Raw genomic sequence first — 18117 nt, forward strand, 5'->3', positions numbered from 1 at the left:
CCACTCGGCAAGTGGGCAACGTCTCTCCATTTCTATCGAGCTGATTCGCTATGGTCTCAACTCGGGAGACGTACTCGGCAACCCCTTCATCTTCCTTCATCCTTATCCTTTCAAGCTCGCTTCTGAGAGTTTGAAGTCGAACTTGCTTCACACGGTTATCCCCTTTGTATGCCTTCTCCAGAATATTCCACGCTTCTTTTGAAGACATAGCATTTGCTATCTTCTCAAAGTCGGACTCATCAACAGCTCGGTACAGCACGTACAAAGCCGTTTTGTCCTTTGCTCGTGTTGCTTTTAACGTAGCAATCTGGGCTATCGTCATTTCTCCAACATCCTCTGGTTCTTGGTGCCCATTTTCGACCACCTCCCATACTTCTTGGGAACCAATGAGAGCCTTCATTTGCAGACTCCAGTTATCATAGCTGACGCCTTTTGATAACTTCGGCAGAGGCATGCTGTTAACTAAGTTGGCCATCTCGATCAAACTCTCTAACTCACTCAAACACTCAGGCTCTCAAGTTCTGATGCTAATTTGTTGACAAACAAGTCTCTCTGGATAAACACTCTTTGTATTCAGATTTGTTGTGTTTGAAATGAAGCACTACATGGTCCTTTTATAGGCCTTTGGACATGACCCTTCAACTACATTCATTAAATATAACTATTACCTAACTCACTATTAATGAACTCTATTGCATGCTTAATCATAACTAGACCCACTCTAAACCTTTTACAATTTCCTAGACAATTAATATAGAAACTTCCAACTACCCACGTTTAAGTTTACCTAATACTCTCTTCCAGAGTCAATCTTTTATTGTTTATCAATTTGGGTGCTTGTTTTTATTTATTTCTAAATATAAATTGCTTTATGAATTAAAGAAGTATTAATTATTACTTCCTTTTTAATTGGGAAAATTTTGGTAAGAAAAAACTTTATCATAACAATTTATGTATTTAATAATTATGTCAGAAGCTGACCTTTAAAAGTTGATACTATAAGATGAAAAGAGTAGCTTTCTGCCCGAATAATCATTAATATGACCACCATTAACCTTATAACAAAACTGTGTACTTGCCCCTCAGAAATATTAATTATTCGTCTGAAACTTTTTCTGGTCTTTGATAGAAACACATTTTATGTAGAGCTGGTAAAATGTAGTTGTTAGGAGTGTTGAAACCATGTTAAAATTATATCAGAAAATAAAAGGAATAAAATGGATAAAAACTATTTTTTTATTAAAAAGAACAATTAGAGAAAAATCAAAAGATGTTTTTTTAATATTTCTTTCGATTAAAATAATAAAAGAGAAGAAAAAGAAATTTCGATATGTCTTCATAAGAAAATAATGTCCTTTTATAGCATAAAAAGTAATACGAAACTTCTTTCTCACATGTTATACATCAAGTATTTGATTTTCTGATTTAAGCATGTGAAGTGGTACAATTGTTTGAATGATAGTTAAGTTCTATATGTGTGTCAAACTGAAGATAACAATGTAATGTATAGTTTTATTATAACTGGAATATTGTTATGTAACCTCTTGGATTTGGCTTTGATTCTTAAGGCATAGGAGAGAGATGTGATGGGGGAATGGAGTTCAACCCTACCAGTTGTCACATAAATGGAAACTAAGGGCCACTAATTATAGGATATGACCTTTTTACTATTCACACAAAAGGACAAAGTAAGTTAGAACATCTTATTCTCAAAGTGTTAATATCATCATAATAATGAACCTTACATCACATGGACATCCCTCGTAACATACTCCATTTGTGAAGAGCAAAATTGCTTCAAATTTGTTGCCTAGCTGCTTTAAATCTATACCAAAAAGTTGAGAAAGTCTATCATGAAAATTCTTCACTTAGATTAGCCCTAGTCTCAATCTTATCAAACAAAGTCTAATCGATGCAAGTAGAGAGGAAAGGACTCAAAAATCTAAGATGAAGCCTAAAATGGAAACATTTTAGTGACCTTTTTCTCCTTTCTTTTCATCAAGCTTTTGGGATTTTTATGTTTGACCGATAACTGTTGGATGCAACCAACCCTTGTATTTGTCCTTCTTTACGAAGCTTGTGATTGAGAGAAAAAGAAAGCAATCACTTCTAATCACGAGCACAATCTTCTTTAGGTAAAAGAAAGGGAGAAACAGATATGAAAATAAAAAGAATAGAGACAAGGATGAGATTGCAGATGAAGTTGAAATTGTATCGTTAGACTTAATGAATGAGATATGGTACACGTATAAGCCGTATGAATATAAGAGAAGAAATTGTAAAAACCAGAAAGCCTCATCATCCTTGGTTTCCTAAAGAAAATCCCAAAAGACGGTTGAAAACTTGGGCCATGGGAGAGGGCTAAGAACCTAAATATTCTACCATGTTCTTACAGAAGATATTGTTAATTTGTTTATACAACAACAAATTCCTATCTAAAACAAATAACATTGCTTGCATGCTTGTATGTGACTTGAAGAGTTAATTCAGAACTGGGAAGTGCAACGTTTGTGACAAATAGTGATACAATGTTTCTTTGGCTTAGTCTCTTGTTTCCAAAGATGGGCAATGTCTTGACCGATTTTGACAGCATCGAAGGAGGCACCGGAGAGCCCTCTCCTTGTAAACCCAACAGCATAAAGTCCAACTTTTCCTTTCCAACCATTTGGGAATGGACACTTTGGGAAACCATTTTCCGAGAAAAATTCACCTTCCTGCAACAACAACAACAACATTAACAAAATCACATCATTTTCCATTCCCACAACACTCAACAAACATTTCACACTTAGTGGAAACAAATTCTCACACCTGAAGCCAAGAAGGGACGTTGCTACGGTACCCTGTCGCAAGCACCACTGCATCAACATCTTGCTTTTCACCATTAACAAGCTCCACGCAGCCATTGCCGAACCTCTTTACCGCAGGAACAACTTTTATCTCACCGGATCTAATTTTCTCCAATGTTCCAATGTCCAAAACAGGAGTCTTTCCCTTTGTGTTCTTCCACGATAAAGGACCCTCCGAAGGCCTTTTCAGCCCAAACTTCTCCACGTTCCCCAACACCAACCATGCCAGCACCAATAGAATTTTGTCCACTACCCAAAGTGGCAACCATTGCAGCATCAAAGTCGCCAATTCAAACGTCGACTTCCCAAACACCTCTCTAGGCAACACATGAACCTGCCGTACCAAAATCAAAGCAACGTCCAAATTATTCAAAGAACAACTTGTAAAAATAAGCAATTTGAGTGGGTGATATTTTATACGTAGTTGATATCATAAGTTTATGAGAGAAGGACTAACCGGACTACGAACAACGATGGAAGGAGAAGCAGTGTGGTTAAACAAGTCAAGTGAGAGTTCCATGCCAGAGTTGCCACAACCAACAACAAGAACTTTCTTCCCCTTGAATCTTTCCCCACATTTATACTGGCATGCATGAATAACATCTCCTTTGAATTCCCTCAACCCTTGAATCTCAGGCATGACGCACTCCGCATTCTCTCCGGTGGCCACCACCAGCCACCTGCAAATGTACTCAAACTCATTCTTCACAGAGCCACAGGTGGCAACGGTTTTCAGCCTCCACAGGCCGGTGGTTTCATCGTACCTGGCGGACTGGACACACTGGTTGAATCGTGGGTTTATGTCGAAGTGTCGTGCGTAGGATTCGAGGTAGTCAATGAATTGATTCTTGGAGGGATATTTGGGGAAGTGTTGTGGGAATGGGAGGTTGGGAAGCTGACAGAACTGTTTGGGGAGATGGAGTTTTAATCTGTCGTAAGTGCGTTTTTGCCACAGTGAGGCTATGCATTCGGCTCGTTCTAGAAGCATGAAGGGTACCCCTTCTTGTTTCAGACACGCTGCTGTGGCCAGTCCCGAAGGACCTGCACCTACGATCACAGGACCGTTCACCCAAATGCAACGTTTTGATAACGTCTCCTCGTAATCAACTAGGCGAAACAAGTTTTCCATTTTCACACACTATATATATAGATAGTTCTTTTAGTTTTGGGCTCTTGGGTGTGTGATAGAAAAGAAGCAGTTTTGGAAGTTGGGAGAGAGAGAAAGAGGTGAAATTTTTGTAAGGTTTGAAAATGTGAATTTGGGTTGAGGGAAGAGAGGGGTTGGAGGGGCTTAAATAGGGATTTGAATCTGTGATGAAAGTGGATAGTTAAAACACATTTTTCACTTTCTTTTTATCGTAACTTTAGATTGTCTTGAGAATTTATTTATAATGATCCGAGTTTTAATGATTTATTTTTGAGATTTTAGTTTTTATTTAATATTATTTCTAAAGTTTAAGACACTACACTTATTTTTTTAAAGTTTATATTTCTATTTTAGAATTGAAAATTTTGTTAATATTTATTTAACACTTAAGAGAGGAAATAATTTTCAAAGTAGAAATATATTAGAAAAAAGTATTTCTTCTTTTTTATTATATATCTCAATTTTGGAAAAAGTTGTTTAATTTTATTAATTTCTTTAGAAGTTCAATAACATATTGTATACACACTTATTACATTAGATATATAGAATTGAATAACTTACGACATGATAGGATGTGAGGTTTATTATATTGCATCATATTAGGTTATGCATAAAAAAATGGTTACCATTAGCATAAAATTTGGTAAGGATTTAAAATTTATTCTTTCCTTGGAAAGTTTTCTTTCATCATAACCGTTACATCAACAAAGTGTTTTCTTTTTTATATTTGATAAAAAAAAATTCTAAAGTAATCAGATCTTATCATTCAACAAGAAATAAATAAAAGTATATAAATCTAGCCAAGAGGGCTGATGATGTGACGCAAGTGTGGTGGGCCCCAAAATAATTGGACACGCAAGTTGTAGGGTTGTTTCGGCCCACAAAGCCCATTCCGCCAGCCCAATGTTCACACCACGCTGGGTGCCATGTGTCAGCCCCACGTTGGCCAACTATATTTGTTCATTAACTTCCATGCTTGCTTTCTACCTTCCAACCAAATACAAAAACAACACTCTCCCTATCCCTTTACAGATCTTTACCTAAATCATGTACAATATATAATACAAACGTTATAATGTTTTCATGTTGCATACATTTATATTTCGCTTCAAATGGGAAAAATATTGAAAAATATAAGAAAGAGGATTGAAAATACCACACCAATTAACTATATATAAGTGGGTGTGAATATAATTAAAAGATGATGAAATTATATATCTTATAGAAAAGTAGCAAGATGGTTTCACCTTCTTGTAGGTTTAGTATGTGGAGGGTAGAGAAATTATTGAAGCAAGTATACTACTCTACTTTGGGTGTGTGTAGTACATAATTAAGATTATGTAGTTGAAAATGTATAGTATTATTATATGATATGATGAAGTATACCAAATTAATTAGGTAGGTGTTAATAGTTTTATTTGATGAGTTGATAATGACTTTTTGTCTAGGTGTTGTTATCTCTTAATTGGATCACACTACATATACATGCACTAGTACTTTGTAGATGATGTTTGAAAATTGAATGTGGTTAAAAGTTTATGGAAGGAGTCTCTCATTTTCATGAAAATATTGTAATCTAGGAGCTTGGCATTTGTTGAAGGGTTGTGTGTGTATATTATTAAATTTGATTTGGAATGAATGAATGAATGAGTGAATGATATTATTATGCATTGGTAGCCACTTCCATTTCTCAAATGCTCCAAAAACAATCTTCCAAATGCCTTCACCACAAAGATATATGAGAGAGGAATGCATAGACTTAGATATATGTTCCCTTTAGGTAGTCATGTCCAATGTTCATTATGTGATTGGATATATGTGTACATTATATTATATTTTATATATATATTGTGAAAAATAATGTGATTGATCTCTTATCTTTAAGCTTCTACCACCAGCCTTGCACCGCTCCACAGCCAGCTTGGGAATCATATTTTCACCATACAACTTTTTTACTTTTAGGATATGAATTCAATTCAATCTTCAAATACCACTTTCTTCTTCATGTGTGTGTCAATTAATTTAATGTCCGTGTCATCTTCTTGATATTCATTTAATTAGAAAACAAACACGTTTTTGGAGAATATATGTGTTAATTTATATATATATAGAGAGAGAGAAAGAAAGGGGGGAGAGAGAGAAAAAAAAAGAGAGACCTCAATATAATGGGTGGACACTTTTCTATTGTTAATATTTATGTTTATCTCTATTACGTTATATATTACCTATAGTTCTGAAACTAATCTTTAAAGAACAACTAACTCAGCTATGATACTAGATGATGAAGAATTATCTTGGACTTGGAAGTAAATTTGGGTCTTGGATAGAACTGACTATGAACCCTAAAATGAAATGGGAGAAAATGGAAGATGTTGATTTGGAATATTATTGAACAAAACAAAATCATGCTACATGAAGGAGATTCTAAGATAAGTGAGGAAGTTTCGTCACTTTGAATCAAAGATTCAATGATAAGAACCGATGGTTCGAATGAGAACATCAAGACTTGATAGAAAAACTCAAATTTTCATTACTCAAATTTGACTACAAATGTATCTCACAAAGACTTATATACTATGGGCATAAACACAAAAAGCCCAACACGACTAAGCCCAATAATGCCAAAACACCAAATTACAAAATTATAAACTAAGAAGTTCCTATTCTAGTTAGAGCCGTCAAAATAGGTAACCCGGTCCAACCCGGCTCAACCCACCACGGGTTGATCACTTAGTGAGCCAACCCAACTTGACTCACTTATTAGCAAACTAAAAAAATTTGAACCCTACTCGACCCACCACGGGTTGGTGGATTAAACAGGTTGGCTCACGGGCTCACTTAATTAAAAAAAATACTTTTTTATTTTTTTTAGTCAAAACTAAATTATAATTCTGATTAAAATCTAAATAAACTTTAATACAATCCAAATACAAATGAAAATCACAAAAATACAAATTATATATTTGTTGGCTAAAAAAATAACCTATGACCCAAATAAAAAATCCAACTTAACAAAAATTACTTATGTGACCTTTCATTTGCGGGTTGGTGAGCCAACCCAGCTTATCACGAGTTCAATCTGGGTGAACCGGGTCAAAAATCAACCCGTATTAAAATTTATAAAAAAATTCAACCCAACTCATCTTGAACCTGTGATAAACTGAATTGGCTCACTGATTCCAATCACCTATTTTGACAGTTCTACTATAAATCGAAGAAGTTCCTACTTTATAAATCGAAACTAGTTTAAGATTTCTTTTGAAAGTCCTGAATATGATCTCATTAACTGCTCCGAACTCACTTTGACGGCTCTGGTCACGCTTCCATCGGATCTTCACCTCCCTTCTCTTACAAAGTGTCGTGTGGAATTTGGAGTGGACATGTTTTGTGTTTTGTAAAACAATTAGTTTTTTTTTACGCTTGTAACATACAGAACTATTTTTAAGCTTACTCAATTTTGTTTTTCATAACAATTAAAAGTAAATTAATAAATTAAAAATAGATATTCTAATTTAGATAATAATAATAATAATAAATATTATTCAAAATAATAGATATTAACTTCATAACATTCACGTTAACATTCACTGTGTTTTAAAGTTAATATCTAAAATTAAATTTAGAACTATTATGTTTTATGTGAGGACTGAATATTAACTCTTTTACAAGTATGGGGAGAAAACATATGTTTTAAACATTTAAGATAAAGCTTAATTTTAAATTTTTTCATAGATTAATAATACTATTAACCCTTAATATATATATTAGGTTTAAATATATATATATATATATATATATATATATATATATATATATGGTCCCCATTTTTGTTACTTTTATTCAATTTATCTTCATTTTTGTTGTGTTCAATTAGATTCTCATTTTTATCAAATTTTGGTCAACTCGATCATTTTCACTAACATTGTTTAAATAGTTAACGTTTTTGTACGGTACATGCCACGTATCAGCTCCTGTTTTTTTTTATTTTCAAAAAATTTGTCTGCGTGTCAAGTCACAATTGTGCCACGTATCAATGCTAGTGTCACATGTTAGTTTGTGATTGTATTATTTCTTTTTGTTCAATTTAGACTGATATTAATTATCTTTGTTCAATTCAGTCCCTATATTCATTATTTTTGTTTAATTTAGTCCCAAATTTTGTTAAAATGGAACAATTTAATTTTTAAAATTGATATTATTATTAGTTATTTTTGAAATTCAATTATAAATTATAATATTTAATTATAAATTGAAAATAATTCTTAGATTCAATTGTTAAATAGAATATAATTATTTAAATATTATTAAAATATAATTATTAAAATTTTAAAAATATATATTAACATTTGTAAAATTGACATTTAAATCTAAAATGTTTAATATTATTATTGCATCTTAGATATTAAAATCTATAGTATTTTATATTTATATGTTAATTTTACAAATATTAGTTTACTTTTCTAAAATATTTTCAATATTTTTAAATATCAATTTTAAATGTATTTTAGAATAGAAATATTAGAAAAAAAAACATTTAATGATTATATTCTTATAATATTTTAAATAATATATTCTCTTTAGCAATTAAATATAAGAATTTTATTCAATTTATAATTAAATTTAATAATTTACAATTGAATTTAAAAAATTATAAATTCAAATGTAAATTTTAGAAAAAATATTAATATAATTTGTATAAAAGATATTAAATTTAGTGTAAATTTGAAAGGAACAAAATTGATTTATTTTAATAAAAATTGGTACTAAATTGAACAAAAATAACGATTATAAGGACTAAATTGAACAAAAAAAATAATACTACCACAAACTGACATGTGGCACTAGCTTTGACACGTAGCACAATTGTGACTTGATACGTGGACAACTTTTTTGAAATTAAAAAAAAATTAAAAAATTAAAAAAAAATCAAAAAAACCAGGAGCTGACACGTGGCATGTATTGTTCAAAAATGTTAACTATTTAAACACCGTTAGTGAAAAGGACCAAATTGACCAAAATTTGACGAAAATGAGAACCTAATTGAACACAAAACGAGAATGGGACCAAATTAAATAAAAATAACCAAAATAGGGACCAAATATATATTTAAGCCTAATATATATTAAGGGTTAATAGTATTATTAATCTATGAAAAAATTTAAAATTAAACTTTATCTTAAATGTTTAAAACATATGTTTTCTCCCCATACTTGTAAAATGTAAGGTCCCAATTAAAAAGATAAACCAATTTAATAAAACGTCGCATACTTAAAAGATTCAGAGTATAAAGAGTTTGGGATATAGGACATATGGCACACTATGCCCATTCATACCAAGAGGAATGAGACCACACAAGGCCATAACGAAATATAATAGCTAAAAGTAGTATAGAGTCTAATCCAAAACAAGAGAATCTTAATCTAATAACACTCCATCCGTCATGGGCTCCATAGTGAGCCCACTATCCTTCCATACCATCAAGCTGCAGCATTTCCATTATTGTTACCATTACCAGGGGCTCTCACATCTGCTCACATCAATAAGAATTGATGATCATTGCAATGGAGGAAACCACACACAATCATATAAACAAGCAAAAGGGTAAGTTAGAGTAAAAAGATTCTTATATCATAATACTCATCATACAGTTCAAGGTCAAGCATAATTAGCACACATCCACACAAGTAATACCAAACTATCTAAGACACCAAGACTTGACTATCCGGATACATATCATGAGACATCACCACGAAACCGTGGAATTATGTCATAGCAGTGAGGCATCACCGCGAGGCCTTAGCGGAATTACACCCTTACAAGAGGCACCACCACGTTACCCTCGTGAAATTACGTCCTGATCTTGAGGCACCACCATGAACTCCCACCTCGGGGTTCATGGAATTAGGTCCAATAGTTGAGGCACCACCGTGGACTCCCCTTAGGAGGGCCCATGGAATTATGTCCATATGATGAGGCACCACCACAAGCCCCTGCTACAATGGTCATGGGATTACGTCCTACTCATACCTTGTCTATGCTTCATCAAACAATCAGATAATTTCCATGCATATTAATCCCATGCCAATATTGATGCAAATGACCAACTATCCAAGCATATATCATACTAATCTCATGCCACGCAATAGATAAGCATTCAGGCCAAAATGACATTCAAACGGTTTCCAATCAATTAAATCATCAATCAAGTCAGGCCATCATGAAATGAAAACAAAATAAGCAACAAATCAAACAATACAAGCGAACCCTAACTTCCCTTACCTAGAATAAGCTAGCAAATTACTTTGACACCTAAGCCCACCACTGCAGCAGCTCCACGAGCAGATTTAAGAGCTGGAGATAGTGGCATAGAAGGAAGATTGGGTTTACTACAGTGAACCCCAACATAGAACACGAAAATAACTTAGAAAGGGTTTAAGGTTAGGGAGCAAACTTACGTGCAGGAGTAACGAGGTTGAACTAACTTGAACGGGACAGAGGGACAAACCCTAGAAGAGTCTCTGTGGAGAAAGAGAGAGAATAAGAGAAGGAACTGTTTGCCAATAAAAACTGAATGAAGGCTCTTGGCTGCTTTAGGGGTCTTGGCACCCTATGGGCTAACCCTTAAGTCCAAACAGATTTAAAACATAAGGCAAAAATAAAATTGGGCCTTACATAAAAAAAAGTTAATATTCAGTCATCACATAGAACATAATAGTTCTAAATTTAATTTTAGATATTAACTTTAAAATACAGTGAAAATTTAAATTTTTTGTGGACTTACACTGGGTTCGTTTTAAGGAGAGAAAATTTGCGAGCAAAGAAATTAGAGTGACTAGACTATTCGTTTTAAGGGTATGTGTGCAAAAGTGAGAGCAAGCATATGAGGGATCCATCAGATTCGTAATCGCGGCTATTATGCGAGGATACGGGAGGATTGGGTGTGGGTTTTACATTTTTACCCTTGGCATCTCTCTCACACTGCTGCAACCATGGCGTGGAAAAGCAGATACTGCGTGAAGGATTCGATCTTCTGCTACTAGATCGGATACGGTGGGTTGCTGGATCTGATATGTGTACATTGTGGATCGAATCCGTGCTCACTGGATCGGATAAAATGGAAGCTGGATCGGATATGGACTTAGCGGGATCGAATATGCATATAGGAGGTGGATCGAATATGCGTACATATTTATTTATTTATTTTTTTAATTTTTTTGTTTCATTTGTTGTCTTTAAAAAAATTAAGAAATTCATTTACAACACTAATTTAACTAAGGGCTAAATGGTAATTTGATTATTACTTCTACTAAAACATATTTTTTAATCTATCACATCATTCAAATCTTTCTCAAACTTTCACAAAAATTACTTCTAAATTTATTCACTATCACTTCTAAATCTCTTACAAAAAATAACACAAATTTCACTCTTAAATCAACTCAAACCCTTTCCCACACTCACTAATACAAAAAAGGCTTTTAACGTCTGATATTTTCGGTTTTTGACGTCTGTCCAAACACCGACGTCGTATTGGGTGACGTCAAAATTGACGTCGGAAAGGAGAGCAGACGTTAATTAACGTCGGGACCAGGAAAGTCAGACGTTAATTAAAGTCGGGGCCAGGAGAGTCAGACGTTAATTAAAGTCGGGGCCAGGAGAGTCAGACGTTAATTAACGTCGGGGCCAGGAGAGTCAGACGTTAATTAACGTCGGGTCCAGGAGAGTCAGACGTCAAATAACGTCTGTCAAGGTTCTACCAGACGTCAAACAGTGCTGTTTTTTTAAAGTTTTGTTGTTTTTACAACATTCTCACACCTGAAAATCAGAAAAAATCCATAATAGTTTCTAAACGCTTTTCTTAAGAGTATTAACTTCTATATTCCATAACTACTAGTTAATCAATAACTAGAAAAAGCCATTGAATCAAATGCCTTGTACTTTAAAAAAAATGAGTACAACAATATTGCATAGCTATGATAGTTTATACTACATAAATCTGTTAGGTATTTGTTATCCTCATGCCATCACCTTAATCTTATGTCGAGAGAAGAAAATAACTCTAGCAGATTACAAGAGATGTCTCATAACAAAATCAAACCAAAGAGAAACAAAAGACATGAAAAAGAACATTACCTCAGTTACTTGCTGGTTTTGAGGTCCTTGATTTAACCTTACCTCACTCACCATTCTTAATGGAGAATTAAAGATCAAGGAGTGACCACCTAAATATTACTCCAAGGCAACTTAGAGGTCAGTTTAAAGAAATGTAAACACTTCAACATCATTCATAAAAAAGAAAAATACTAAGAACTCTCATGTAATGAAAACATAAACTTTATAGTTCATGGAATGAGTCATCCTTCATTATTCACTCCACCCTAAATTCATTATGACTCATTTTCGTATGGAGTTCACAACATTGATCACCACATCACGCTCATTTACCCTCCAAATTAGATACACGGGTTATTAATTCAATTTCAATTTCAATTTCAAACGGCATGCATAATTAAAAGTCTAAAAGGAGGCAATCCACATGAGAGTGTTTGGTACACTTCTTATAATCATACACATATGAAAAGAATTACCTACAATATGCATCATGCCATTATAATCACAATTAACACTCAATTTAGTAATAACCCTAAATTTAGAAATGAAAAACTAACCCCTTCTAGCAAATGAAAGACGAACTTGGAGAAGGTGGCTTTAAGGTCTCTACACGCTGTTAGCCAAATGGGGATGAAGAGCAAGTGGGACGAATCTCAAAACGCTGCAAATGGAGATGAAAACGTAAAATATTCGGTTCAAAATGCCTAAAATCAATTCATAATCAAATCCTAACAAGTTTGGTGGTGAAAAACGTTCAAAACTCACCTAGATAAAGTCGAAATGGGGGTCGCCGGTGGAAAACGCTCACGGAAACAGTGAAACAGCGTAGGGTTTCTGCGTTTCGCGTAGAGATAAGTAAAACTTAACGTCGGTGGTGAAAGAGTCCGACGTTAAGTGACGTCGGGGGAAAATCAGTCTGACGTCCTTTTTTAAATGACGTCGGGGTTTTTTGGGCAGACGTTAAATTACGTCTGATCTGGAACAGACAGACGTTAATTTACGTCTGACCTGGAATAGACAGACGTTAAAAAAGTCCGATAATTTACAAAAATGCCACCGGTCATTTTTAACGTTGGACATTTTTTGGACAGACGTTATAGGAGTGACGTTATAACGCTTTTTTGTGTTAGTCACTCTTTCTCCATCACTCTCTTTCAGATGAATAGAACATTTTAAAGATATGATTTAATCTTTACCGAAACTCCGCTAACATTTGCAAAGCCACATCAAATCAAATCAAAACTTAGATATGATATGATTGGAATCAGGTATGAATTTAGTGTCAGGCTCTTACTTTGTTGCTCCCAATTGCTTTCATCACACAAGATTGGTAGGTAGGTATAAGTTTTTTCTTGGTCAACTAAGGAATATAAATCTCCATTTTTAGCTATTTCTTTTGGTATGTTAGGAAAATAATAGTGATACTTCATAATAAAAAATTTAGAGCTAGGTTCAACTCATGATTAACAACAAAGGCTACCAACAAATGTTTTTAGGCTTTTAAATATTGCACTCAGCTACACCCAATCATTAAAACAACACATACACACGTTCAATCCCTCTCTCTTCATCATCATCACTTCAATTAATAATTTATGCTTTGAATTAAAATATGATAAATGCCATGCACTCTTTCTAAATATACAATCTCCTATTTATTAAAAACAATCAAATTTTGTGCCACCACACAATATTTAATGTGTTTTTGCTTAAACTAGAAAAACTTACTGAGTGGTCTGAGATTTACGGTTGTTTAGTCAATTTAGTCACAAAAAACAATTTCACTTTTAGAAGGAAAATACAAACAATAAAAAAACTATAAATGAACAAGAGTTTAGTTATTGATTTTATGAATACCACACCACGGTCATAGTTATGTGAATCCTATACCTACACCTAATTTTTATATGCAAACTTGTTTTATTAATCTATTTTTGTCTGCCGATAAAAAAATAAAATAAAAGAGAAATATGTCAAATTTAGTAACTTTTTAATATATATAATTAGTTAAGAAAATCGCTGTGTAATTTTATATACTATATAATGATTGATAGTATAACGAAATTATTGTATTTTGGTTTGGGAAGGAATGAAGAGAGACAAAACTATGTACACCGACTTGTCTTTGGAATAGTTTTGTGGCATGTGTTTGGATTTTATCTTGTATATAACAAAACATAATCTTAGTAAATACGATTGGTATTAAAATATAGGTCATAAATTTTGGCTGGATTTTTTCTTGCCAACCATTAATTGTAAGTCACCACAAACATATTCATTCATTGGCTACTCTTTACTATTTTAAATTCAATTTTTTCCCTTTTATATTCTCCAAATATTTTCTTCCATCTTCTAAAGTATTACAATAAAAAATGTTTATATTGTGAAGTTTTTTTTCTTCAATATTTTGTAAAATTCTATGAAACTTAAGAAAAAAAAACAAAGTTATAGATAACTTAACTTTTACAATTTTTAAAAATTACAAAATATGAAAATATTTCTTATCTTATCCGTTACTTCATAAATTTAAAAATAATTCCCACATAACATTGATGGTTATTAACAGATAATAGGTAGATGTTTATATAAAGGAAAAACATGTATATAATGATTGTTTGTACAATAAGTTTGTCAGTGTTTATAAAAAAGTCATATCAACAATGATTTCTAATTAATAATGCTGAAATTTGTATACTTATCACAGACAATTATCAAACAAACGTTTTACATGAAAAATATTTGCTTAAGAATTAGTGTAATTTAAATTTATTTATGTATTTTGCATATAGATATATTCACCAAGATTTTTACTGAGGCTATGCCTGCCAATAATCAAACTTATTAAAGAGGAAGAAGACAGTTAGAGTTCACTAACAACAAGTTTAATAGGATATTAATTAATTAACTATTAAGTGAAGATATTTTGGAGCAAAGAATACTCTTATCGCTCTATATATGATAGTGGTTTAGTCAAGGAAATCATCTTAATTGTTTTATTTTCAATACAATTTTAAGAAAAGTATTTTTTATCATTAAATATTTTTTAATGCGTAATAAAACATATGTTATTTTAAAATTTAAAAGTAGATAAAATAAAGAAATACCCCTATAGAAAGTGATTATTAATAATGAACAGAGTGATGATGGATTGATGATATATGGTAAAGTAAAGATTTTGAAGAAAGTTTGAAGTGATGTTCCTAATTAATTGTGAGTTACGTACCTAAATACTATGTTAGGAGCATTGCACCTACCACAACCATGGCTTTGCATGTGGCAGGCCATTCAAGCAAATACCCATAAATATTATCTTTTAAAACAAGTGTCCTCCTTCTTCTCCTCATCACTCAAAGATCTTTTCCTACAACAAAATCATCAAGTTCTTTGCATACACTTAAGATGCTGTTTTATTATAATAACATTTACATCTTTTCAGTTCAGCATGTGGCGCACTGCTCCTCAAAGTTATATATATATATATATATATATATATATTTTTTATAAACTTGACCAACTCTTATACATAAGATTGCTTACAAAAAGGAAAATACTAAATTAAAATTATTTTCCCTTTAAATTAAAATTATACTTTCATAGGAATATCTAAGTCTTATCTCCACAACAGTCACATGTGATTAATATTTTTGAAGATGTGAAATATTTCCCTTTGTTATTGTAATGTTGGGAGATAGGGTGATTGATTAGTGGAAATAGTGTATTTGGAAGATGCAGATTTGGAAGAAGGAACGATGTAGAAACTACCTGCACTGGTTGATGCCTTTACTTTCCATGTGTGAAAATCGAGACACAGAAACAGAAGGCTATGATCATCTTGCTAACGTTATCTTGTAATGCTAAATGTTTACGTGGGTGCTTTGAGTGCAAGCGATTCATGCATGTAACTTTTAAATTTTCGATGCAACCAACCCAAAGTTTTTGACTGTAAAAAGATGACACATTTTCACTTTCTTAGCCATTAATGCTAATACGTTATACTTCCATGCTTCATATTTCCTCATTGCTGCAACCTGCATGAAATTTCACACCCAACATCCATGCACCGAGATATAGCTATTTAATAAAGATGGACTCACCTATGTATGAAACAAATTAAATTTGTTTTCCTCGTTACACATTTGTATTTCTAACTTTTTGTTACCCATTGTGATAATGAGTTGAGGGTTCACAAATCCACATGTTTCCCACTTTCACTTCTCCAAACACAAATAATGTAAATCATATAAATACCTAAATTTGATACATTATTAATCACACATATGTAATAAGGTAATAACGAATAAAAATGATTTTAGATTTGATTTTACATCATTTTGTACAACAAATATATTTAATTCCTGATTGTGTGATACAATCTCCATCAAATTATATATATATATATATATATATATATATATATATATTTATATTTATATTTGTGACTAGAAGTTTGTTCTAGGATTTGTTTGAACTTATTCAAATAAGTTCTTTTTTCATTGGGATCCAGAATGGAATTAATTACTTCAAATAATCTTGCTCTTTTGTTAAAACATTCACAGTTGGAATGTTATCATTGTCAGACGATGATTCTTGTTCATATCCTCTTGAATTTCATTGAGATTTTCTTCAGAGTTCTGGATCAAATTCTTCTTCCAAAGTTTCAACTAGAAGATTGTTGATCTTTTCTTCCAATTCTGGTTCTAGATTGAGATTGCTTAATTTTCTTTTGAGTCTGCGGTATTTACTGGTATGACCTGGTTTCCTACAATTGTAGCAAATATGCTTTTTGTTGTTGGTGGTCTAGTTTGTGTTTTCCTTTCTTTAGATTGAAATGGTTTCCTAGACCTACGGAATTTTGGTTTACTATTCTTATATATATATATATATATATATATATATATATATATATATATATAATATAATATAATATAATATAATATGGAAGCTCACTCTCTTTGTCAAAAATAGTGACATTCAGTAGAATCTCTATTGGGCTTGTCCCTATGACTATAGCAACCCCTCAATGCGATCATTGGATCCTCGTTAGACATTATTTTCCTTTTGTTCACATGCAAATTCATTTGAAGTTGCAACACACAAAGAAACATTGACATTAGTTAAGATATTATATACAACATATGTAACAATATGTTTGGATAGACGATGTCGATACAAGATTGAGCATCACTAGAATATACCTTCTCCACCATAACCTTTACGAAATGAGAAGGGAGAGGATGACCATGTAACATGGTGGCATTTTCAAAACATTTCGTATGGGCCACCAATCAGGGAGAGAATCATAATCAACCAATATGTACAACTCACATTGGCTATTAAAGCCAATGTCATCCCTCGATTGAGTTGCAGTTGAACAACTCCCTTTTATTTTTAACTCTAAAACAAGAGGAAGGTCAAGTTATATTATAGTGGAGAGTTGATGCGAGAGTAATAAGCTTTCTAGCCATTTGTCAAACTCCTACTTTAGCTCTTGTCTGAAGTCATCCTTTAGTTATTGCATTATTTCCTACATGTACTCCTGATTAGACGTAGCAAATGAATGGAATTGACGTTGCAACGAGGCTCCAAAGTAACATCAAATCCATCACAACATATTTAGTTGTATAAACACGTCCAAGGTGTTCAGGTGGTCCAATAACAGAAGTAAGAATATCCAATAGCATGACGATTAAAAGTGCTCTGGGTGCATTGCTCAACTAGAGAATCCAACAACAAGGTATAACATCCAAAGATAAAATAAAATTATATATATATATATATATATATATATATATTATTTTAAAACAAACAAAAAAATCTTTTTTATCAACTAAAAATAAAACTAAATTATATATATATATATATATATATATATATATATATATATATATATATATATATATATATATATATAAACAATAAAATATATAGAAGTTAAGATACGTAAATATGTATATATATTTATTACGAATAAACTTGTATACATTTTTATAATAATGGGTAAACCAACAT

At 32.2% G+C, this 18117-nt stretch overlaps 1 protein-coding gene across 1 annotated transcript; it reads right to left on the reverse strand.

Moving 5' to 3' along the window:
• Positions 1–2223: 2223 nt before the first annotated feature.
• LOC114192480 (probable indole-3-pyruvate monooxygenase YUCCA8) lies at positions 2224–4096 on the reverse strand. The gene is made up of 3 exons (XM_028082215.1): positions 3307–4096; positions 2812–3183; positions 2224–2714 (listed from the first exon to the last, which is right to left on the reverse strand). Exons 1-3 carry the CDS (start codon positions 3976–3978, stop codon positions 2487–2489), a joined length of 1272 nt encoding a protein of 423 aa, XP_027938016.1. The 5' UTR covers positions 3979–4096; the 3' UTR covers positions 2224–2486.
• Between the last annotated feature and the right edge of the window lie 14021 nt (positions 4097–18117).

The sequence above is a fragment of the Vigna unguiculata genome, chromosome 7 (genome assembly GCF_004118075.2).
Source record: "Vigna unguiculata cultivar IT97K-499-35 chromosome 7, ASM411807v1, whole genome shotgun sequence".
Classification (NCBI taxonomy): Eukaryota; Viridiplantae; Streptophyta; class Magnoliopsida; order Fabales; family Fabaceae; genus Vigna; species Vigna unguiculata.

Bases quoted from the DNA above. Each gene is read 5' to 3' on its own strand.
- LOC114192480 (XM_028082215.1), bottom strand. From the start codon at position 3,978: ATGGAAAACTTGTTTCGCCTAGTTGATTACGAGGAGACGTTATCAAAA. The intron at 3,184-3,306 runs GTTAGTCCTTCT...TTGGTACGGCAG, and splicing joins CCATCGTTGTTCGTAGTCCG to GTTCATGTGTTGCCTAGAGA. The intron at 2,715-2,811 runs GTGTGAGAATTT...TTGTTGTTGCAG, and splicing joins ACGTCCCTTCTTGGCTTCAG to GAAGGTGAATTTTTCTCGGA.